Genomic DNA, 9,112 nt, shown 5'->3' with positions numbered 1-9,112 from the left:
TCTCAGCTGGTAGTGGCATAGAATGGGTTAACTGATGTACTAAAATTCTTTGGAGTAGGTGGCTGTACTGCTTGGGTAACAGGTTCCATAGCGGTCCCAGGTAGGGCCCTCTTGAGATGATGATCTGCGCGCGACGGTGTCGAACGAGATCAACCATAGAAGCAAGGTCTTCACTTGAGCATACGGGAGACCGTATGAAGGACCGTATGTGTTACATATTTACATGTATAAAGGCCTGTTCGGATTCCCTCCCATCCACAACTCTCCTCCCGGAGCTGGAGGAGCGGCAGTTTAAAATCGCGGAATGGGGAAAGAGGCGCTCCACAGATTCTCAGATTTCACGTAGCCGAAGGATTACCGAACAGCCCCTAAGTATCATATTGGAGTGGTTTTCAAGTTCGGGGACCTTTTTGTTACGCGCCAGCGAGTTCAGGGGCGATCGTTGTAATTTTCTCTCGTTTTGTGCATGGGTATGGTCCTGTTTGTCAACATTTGCTTGGTCGTTCAACCACTTTGATACCAAAGCCCAGTTGGGATCTCCTACACAGTTTGGTGGCAGAATCAAATCCTGATTTCCCTTGTACGAGAGGACTTTTACATGTCACCACCTTGAACGGACCAATTATTTGGTTCACAGGTATTCTTTTAGTTTGTTCGGTTCCATACTTACCAGCATTTGCATACTTGTTCCTCCACAGTTTCCATTCCATGGATATATTGTTATGAAGTACTAGCAGCTAAATGAAGTTAGCAGCTTCAGCCAAACCAAGAACTTTATTCTCTGCTTAACAAGGGCATGAATTAACTAGGGTAGTGAACACCATTAGCTTCAACAACTGATAAAAAAAAAACAGATTTACTGCAACCAGAGACTTCTCCAACAAGCGATAATAAACATAATGTTGCTACAACATATATGTCTTGCCGCGGTTGACAAAGGAAACCAAATCACATATGATATTTATTAGAGACGGTGGCTGGCTGCCCATGAAGGCAGGGGCTTATTAGTGATCCTCGTTGGTGTCATCATCATCATCATCTTCTTCTTCCTCTCCTCATTCAATTATCGCGAGTCTTCACGTTCTCCGGAGTGTCAAGAGGACCATAGTGCGCTATGCTCACAACCACGCGGGGTTCTTAAGCGCGGTGACGACCGCCTTGACTTGCAGGTAGTTCTTCAGGCTGTCGATGCCCTTCTCCCTACCGATGCCGCTCATCTTGTACCCGCCGAAGGGGATCGCCGCGTCGAAGATGTCAAAGCAATTCACCCAGACCGTGCCGGCCCTGAGGGCACGCGTCAAGGTGTTGGCCGTGTCCAGGTTGTTGGTGAAAACACCGGCAGCCAATCCGTACTGGCTTGCGTTCGCCCTCTTGATCACCTCGTTGAGGTCACTGTTGAAGCAGAACAAAGGTTCCGTTGTTACTTGAGTTTTTTGTATTAATCTTGGTTAGTTTGATACTGTTCAGAGTTTTAGATGAAATAGACATATCAACAAGAACGTTACTGAAATACTCACTTGAACTTGAAGATTGACTGAACAGGCCCAAATATCTCCTCTTGGGCAATTTTCATGCCATCCTGAAACAACCATATAACAAATGTTAAGCATATGTTGTTACAGGCGGAACAGACATTTGTGCCAATATACTATCACGTGGTAACATCAACAAGTTAAGCAGTTCAGCTCACCTGCACATCTGAGAAAATTGTTGGCTGGATGTAGTAACCTTTGTCACCCAACTTGTCACCACCCGTCACAAGGGTGGCTCCACTGTCCACACCCGACTTGATGTAGCGCAAGATCTTCTTGAATTGCTCATCATCAATCTAGAAGCCAAAGGAATTTGCAAGGTTAGGATCATCCTAATGTACTGTTTAACTTCTAGAAGGAAATGTGGATGTTGCAACAACTAATTAACCTCCCTATCCCTACATAATAAAATGTGTAAAGTACCCTGGTTAGCAAACAACATGTACCTGAGGACCCTGCTCAACACCCTTCCTGAATGGATCACCAACTACACGCTTCAAAGCGCGAGCCTTGGACTTCTCAACAAACTCATCATAAACACGCTCATGTACGAACGTGCGAGACCCAGCGCAGCAGCATTGTCCCTACAAGTTCACAATGGAGATAAAAGTGTTCAGAGAAAGGAAAAAAGAAGTGGTTGAATATACTTTATCTAATATCATGTTTATTTTGACATAAATTCCAATACACACCTGGTTAAAAAACAGCGCAAAATGCGCAAGCTCAACGGCTTGGTCGATATCTGCATCATCCATGACGATAAAAGGAGACTTGCCTCCTAGCTCCAGTGTCACTGGCTTAAGATTGCTCCGTGCAGATAACTCAAGAATAACTTTTCCAGTATCGGTTGATCCAGTGAATGCAATCTGCATAGAATATATGCTTATTATGAGATAATTGAATTTCATATATGGACCGTACAAACATGCATACTGCATAATTTTTTTGGTCACTCTCAATAACACGAAAATTATATAATGTGTAGGTTTACCTTGTCAACATCCATGTGGCTAGCAAGAGCAGCCCCGGCAGTAGGACCGAAACCAGATACGATGTTCAGGACACCTTCGGGTAGTCCAGCCTATTTAATCATGCAAGCTCTGATCAGTAAATCCAGTAAAACTTGCAGGACCATACAAATTCTTAGTTGCAGACTAGTAAAACGTCAAAAACAATATGCTAGTACAGCCTTAGACAGAATGACAGATATACGTTGTTATCCTATAGTAAAGTAAGGATGAATTGCTCGCTACATTGGCAAATAACTAAATTAGCAAGTGAATGCACTGAAATTTGAATCATTTGGATCTTGGATACTTATAAAAAACAGTTACGCATTTTATAACTATGCATTAAAGCAACTTTTGTATAAAATACCATTGAGCTTTCAGAGATCACTCAATACATACAGTGGGTAACACATTTGTTATATCAGCTGTTCCAGAAGGTCCAAACTAATCCTCACACCTTCTAATCCCGGTACTACGCAATCCAACAACAACCCACTTTCATATTCACAAACGTTATCAGGTAAATCAAAGCCCATTTTTCCCATGGTAAATCCAATAACTGTTAGAATAACATGAAATAACTAGACATACATATCCTTAGCAAATAAAAAATTATGAAATGGTCATCCCACCAACCTCATGCAACAGCTTAGAAACATAGAGAGCAGATAGAGGAGTTTGTTCGGCAGTCTTGAGGACAATAGTGTTTCCACATGCCAAAGCAGGGCCAACTTTCCAGCCATACATCAAAAGTGGGAAGTTCCACGGGATGATCTGACCCACGACACCAATCGGCTCGTGAAGCACCTGTACATGGTGCGGGCCATCAGCCGGTACGATGAGACCATGGATCTTGTCAGTCCAGCCTGCATATTTCAGCAGAAATGGCATCTTTGTTAGTCATGTATGGAGTTTAACTTCTTGGCTAGGTCTATCTATTACTGTCAGGATGTAAGCTGCTCTCACCTGCATAGTACCGCATAAGCCGGGCAAGCATCGGCACTTCGATGTGGGCAGCTTGCTCATAGGGCTTCCCGTTGTCCCACGTTTCCAGTGCAGCGATATCGTCATTGTGTTTCTCTATCAAATCAGCAAACCGCAGAAGAATGCGGGATCTCTCCTGTAGAGGAAAATTTGCAGCAGCCTATGAGCATCATCACCCCAGACTATGAAACTACAACAGGAACAGAACTGCCAAGCTGAAGTGCTTACATAGGCAGTCATCCTGGGCCATGGCCCTTCATCGAATGCCTTGCGGGCAGCAACAACCGCACGGTCAACATCTTCGGCATCTCCTTCGGCCACACGGGCAATCACCTCCCCGGTGCGAGGGTCCACAGTCGGGAAAGTTTTACCTGATTAGATGCAGATGCACATTGTCAGTTGACCGAGCTCATAAAAAAAACATGATGGTGCAGAAAAAAAAACATGAGAAAACAAAAATAGGGTTCCAGTTTATGGGCCTATACTGCTCAAGCAGAGCTGAAGCCCACCGAACCGGCCCCATGGGCCCAGCCTCATTAGTAGCTGAGATGAAGTAGCCTACCAGATGCAGCATCGACGAATTTGCCGTTGATAAGGAGCTGTGTCTCGCCCACTTGGACAGAAGGCGAAATGGGCTCCTCTGCTGCTGCCGCAGTGCCGAACCTCTGAAGGAGTCCTGGCAACAATCCACGTGCCCCATCTGCAGCCAGAGTTAATAATGCACATAAGCCTCACTATAGCAGTTTGAGAAATGTGTGGACAAATGAGGTGATCTGCTAATAAACAACTATATTCAGTCATGTCCACAGCAGTGTCAACATGATCAATGGTTGGGTCAGATCTGGTGCCAAAAAAAATGCAAAGTGAACATGGTATGTTGAAAGCAGATTTGGTATCAGCAAGGGTAGATCGATCAGGTTTGGCAACGAGCAAAATGAGATATTTTAGCCCTTCTGTTCATAATTTAGGAGAACACGTTTGCACTCGTCATTATCACCCGTGGTTTTACTTATCTAACTACTGAAAAAATATTTTTTTTTCCTTCCTGGTAAAAACCATGACAAGTGACCACTCAACACCGTGGAAATTTACTACAGTCCGGCTGCATTTTCTGGCGAATTCTTCTAGGTCCTTGAAAAATGCATCACATGTTTTCTTATCTACGGCGAAGGAGCAGCACAGATAATGGACAGAAAATCATGACCTCAGTTTTCCACTGTTCCGATAACGACCGGGAGAAAAACAAGCAGATATCCTATCATGTCGGGGGAAATCTTATCTCCAAAGGAAAAATGATAGATAGAAAAGTCCAAACCGCTGCCCACAACTCGGCCCGCTGATGACAGCGAACGAGCCAAAGGAACACGCACACTACTTGGACGCGAGCGCAAAGCGAACGTCACATTTGATTCAAGAGCTAGGACACGCATACGCTTTCTCTCCCTGAAGACGGGGACTGCTAAAATAGCATTGGAATACGCCACAGGATCATTGTTTCCCTCGGATGAACAAGGAACAGTTGGTAAATACGTACTGTATTTGAGACCTTTCAATAAGCAGACATGAAAGAATAGTAATTTAACTGGTGGTGCCACGGGTAGCTAAGCGTGGGCATCATTAAACTAGTGACAATTACCGGAGGGGGCACGAAGCAGGCGCCACATAAGAGCTCCCTGAGATTCGGATCATCGGGTCAGCCTGCGTGCCTAGATCTGAAACCCGGCCATGCCAAGAACGCAAAAGGCCGTGAAGAACGAGAGGCCCAAACTCTGGTACGACTACGGGTAACAAACCAGTCAAATCGGACGGATACTGGAGTAGTAAATCCTAGTACCGCTGTGGTCTGCAGATACGGAGTTACTCCTACTAGCAGTAGGTGCGTCGGAGAGAATGATCCTGGACCTGGAGCAATCAATTCACGCACCTGCCCTGCGGAGCGCGGAGGGGACAGCAGCGGGCGACGCTGCGGGCCTGGAGAGCAGGCAGCGGGAGGCGAGCGAGGAGGCGGCCCTCCTCGTGGCGGCAGCAGCCATGATGATCTCGGCGGAGGCGGGAAGAATTTATTGGTCTGCGCCGGATCAGCAATCAATTCTTCTTCCCCTCCTCCTTCTCTTGGCTCAGTAAATGGGAGGGCGTCCCCAGCTGCGTGGGAAGAGTACTGGGGACTGAGGAGGAGAGAGGAGCAGTGATGGTGGCGGCTTGGATTTGGCTTGCTGTTGAGACGAAAGCCAGCGGGTTTAATAGCCTCGGATGTGGACTTTGGGGGGATATAAAATAGGGGCGGAGTTCTGTTTTTTTCTTTTTTTGTGGTGGGTGGGAGGATTTTCCAGCGAGGAAAGAAAATCCTGTGCGCAAGTGAGAATGAATGAATGATTGGTCATTTTTCCCGTAAAAATGGGCGGATGGGATGGGCTAGGTACTAATTTTGTGGTTCCTTTTAACTGGATGGCAGTTTAGACAGGAGGGACTTTGCTGGCAGTTTAGGTTAGTCACTGCACGTGCAGGCTAGACTTCCAAGGTTGTGGAAAGCATTACGGGACGGCGTGCATTTTTTGCGTACACATGGGGGGCAGACAAATGTGCAGGCTCCTCCCCGTGCCGTGCGCATCCGTGAAGTGCCAATGCCATCACGTAGTACGACGGAGCACCGGCGCGTCGACAACACGATGTACCACAGCGTCGTCGGCCACGGAAGATCGAAGTTCGCCACCTTACTGGGAGTGCGCGGAACAGGACACCGAGCGCAAAAATGCTACACCTACGGGGACTACTACACGGATCCCCGCTACGGACGGACGTGGCCTAATCACATTGAGCCTCCCCCTGATTTCTAGTGGTGGGGGCGTGGGGCCGCTCATAATTCAATCAGATAAGCCCACCTTGGATCCGTAGTTGTATTCTGTAAGTTGCTTCCGTAAGTGTAGCAAAACTCGCCACCGAGCGGGTCCCGCGTTAACAACCATCTCCCGTGAAGAAGAAGAAGATAAAATCGTCGTGCTGACCCTCGGCTCACGTTGTGCTTACGACGTTCCAGTCGGCACCAGCAATGCCCCGAAATGTTGGCAGAAACAAAAAGGACGTGTTGAACCGACGAACCTATTCATCACTGTAGCTGGAAAAAGATGGTCCAACTTTTCCTGCTGTTCTTGGCCGGTTACGTATATATATACTGGGCCTCCTCAAAAAAAAAAAACGTATGTACCGGGCTGGGTAGGTAGCTCACGCAATCAGGCGGGGTGCGCGGAGCAGGAGGCGCCGCCAACGCTGTGCCCGCGCCGCACGGGCTCATGCATGCATGATGGTGTGGCTCTCTGCGTTCATTCGATCGTATCCGTGTGCTGTGGTGCAGGTCTGCCGTCGCTGTTGAGAAGATGTGTTCCCACCGTTGTCCGGACACGTATAGCCGCAACAGTCGTGTGGCCGCAGCGCAAGCAGAAGGATCATATATTCATATGTGAAAAGCTCATATCGCTGGCACGGCGTCGGATTGAGGTTCCGGGTCAAGGAAGGGATCATCCTCATTTATTATAATTTATAATTGGTTAGTTATAAAGATGGGACGAAAAGAGAGTGCCGCCGTTTCGACCACAAGCACTAGAAATAGCAAATCTGAGCCGAGCATCCCGTCCACACGGAAGCCAGGAGAACAAACCACGCAGGATCGATCATCGACGCAAGCACGGAGCAAGAATGGCACGAGACATGCGCACCAATCATACGCATCGGATGATCAGCCAGAAAAGCAAGCTGGGGTTCTCCGGTCCAAGTTGTAGGCCGATCACTTACTGGCGCAGAAGCCATGAGAGCGAAGCCCCCCCCCCCCCCCCCCCCCCCCTCCTTCCATTTGTACAAGACATTAGGATGCGGTGGCTCGATTTGCAGGATCCTTCGTCCTCGTTGCGTCGCCAATTATTCTAACGGGCAGACCTTTCATGAGCGCGCATTAACAATGAAACGGAATCGTGTGGTCACATGGGTCGATCTCCAGCTCTCGAGGGCCTCCTACAGAACCTGTATGTTGACCTCCAGGGCTCCAGGCATGCACGCATGTTACCTCTCCGTTGTTTACCTACGAGCGTGAACCGCAGGCGCAATATACTTTGGGGAGTGGCAGTGTGGCACGTACATTTATTCCAAGGTCTGGACCGTGGGGCGTATACAATGCTATCCTCCTGCTGTCTTCCATGCTGACAAGACTACCGGAAGCAATCTGGCGATCACAGAGGGAGATAAAGAAAACATTTTGTCAGGCACCCGCTGGACAGGAAAAAGGCGAAAGTAAAGTGATCAAGATTCTGTAGATCATTATGTGTGATGCAGTTAACTAATAGATGCGATCTTCGCTCTGTTAATTAACAAGGTATGTGTCTGTACGTACCGTTGGTGTGGCGACTAAACAATTGTGCCCACTCGACCAAATGGTACTGTAGGCTATTAGAGAATCTATCATCGGAATTAGCAAATCCGCCCTTCTAAACATCCAGGGAGCGTCTGACGGCCTCTCATATCTCGTGCCTGACAATCACATTTCTCATATCTAAACGCTCAAATCTATGCAATTCATACACGTGAGTCATATAGTATAAATTGATCGCAATTTGAACAAGGCAACAAAGCAAAATAAATCACAATTCAACAATTTGGACATGGCGAAAATAAAATTCAACGTCTGGGACACGGCTGGAGAACGTGCTGAATCACTCACCGAACGACATCCGTGCGTGCTCTACCGCCATCTGTGCCGCGTCTGCCGTCTCATACTCTCTACGCATGTTGATCTCCTTCTTCCTCAGCTCAAGCCACTTCTTGCCTTCTGCATCCAAAAGGCTTGCATCCGCAACATTGTCCTCAAATCCTCCGTGTCTCGGCAAAGTTGCAATCTCTCCTTCCTCAATCTCCATTGATCCAAGACTCTGGGCCTTCTCGAACTCCCATTTGAGACACGTCTCTTTCTTCTCCCTCTCAAGTTGCAACTTGTGGTTTACCCTCTACCGGTTTCAATCCATCCTTTTTTTTGTGCGTCCAACATGAGATTGTACCTCTCCTCTTTCTTGTCCTTCCTTATGGAAGAAATGCCCATCCATGTGGTGGACATTTTTGTCGCCGTGGCGTCAGGGGTGGCCCTCCCTTTCTCCCACTTGTTTTCCATCACTTGCCGATTATTCATCGGCACAATGGCTATTTCATTCTTCCCTACAACTTCTTCCTCTTTGTCATCCAATCCAATGGATGGGTGGGAGTTTGAGCCATCATTTGCTTTCAACCTATTGTTGCCTTTCTTGAGGCCTTCCACAACTTGTATCCATTTGATTGGCCATTCAATTTCATCCAATGGTGGCTGAAATCAAATGGCTTCTTCTCGGTTTGTTGGTACAAAGTGGCAGCCAAAACCATATATCAAACAATAAAGTAATCATGCTATCCTGACATAAAAATTAGCAATCCAAATTATGACAAAATGAAACAATTCAACCTACATGACTTTGGACTCCAATCCCACTTTGATTCCGATCGAGCACGGAAGTATAGTGACTGACAAACTTGTTCATGTTTTCTTCGATGATGGGCCATCTATGTTGGAGAAAG

At 47.1% G+C, this 9,112-nt stretch overlaps 1 protein-coding gene across 1 annotated transcript; it reads right to left on the bottom strand.

Annotated features, from left to right (window-relative positions):
* Positions 1-755: 755 nt before the first annotated feature.
* LOC123169885 (benzaldehyde dehydrogenase, mitochondrial) lies at positions 756-5,763 on the bottom strand. Its single transcript, XM_044587745.1, has 11 exons — positions 5,451-5,763; positions 4,089-4,226; positions 3,755-3,897; positions 3,509-3,662; positions 3,179-3,408; positions 2,524-2,613; positions 2,225-2,398; positions 1,979-2,116; positions 1,691-1,828; positions 1,518-1,579; positions 756-1,392 (listed from the first exon to the last, which is right to left on the bottom strand). Exons 1-11 carry the CDS (start codon positions 5,557-5,559, stop codon positions 1,119-1,121), a joined length of 1,650 nt encoding a protein of 549 aa, XP_044443680.1. The 5' UTR covers positions 5,560-5,763; the 3' UTR covers positions 756-1,118.
* Between the last annotated feature and the right edge of the window lie 3,349 nt (positions 5,764-9,112).

Source organism: Triticum aestivum, chromosome 7D, assembly GCF_018294505.1.
Source record: "Triticum aestivum cultivar Chinese Spring chromosome 7D, IWGSC CS RefSeq v2.1, whole genome shotgun sequence".
In the NCBI taxonomy this organism is placed as follows: Eukaryota; Viridiplantae; Streptophyta; class Magnoliopsida; order Poales; family Poaceae; genus Triticum; species Triticum aestivum.
Note: the sequence above shows the minus strand (reverse complement) of the source record. Positions and strands in the feature narration are given on the sequence as shown.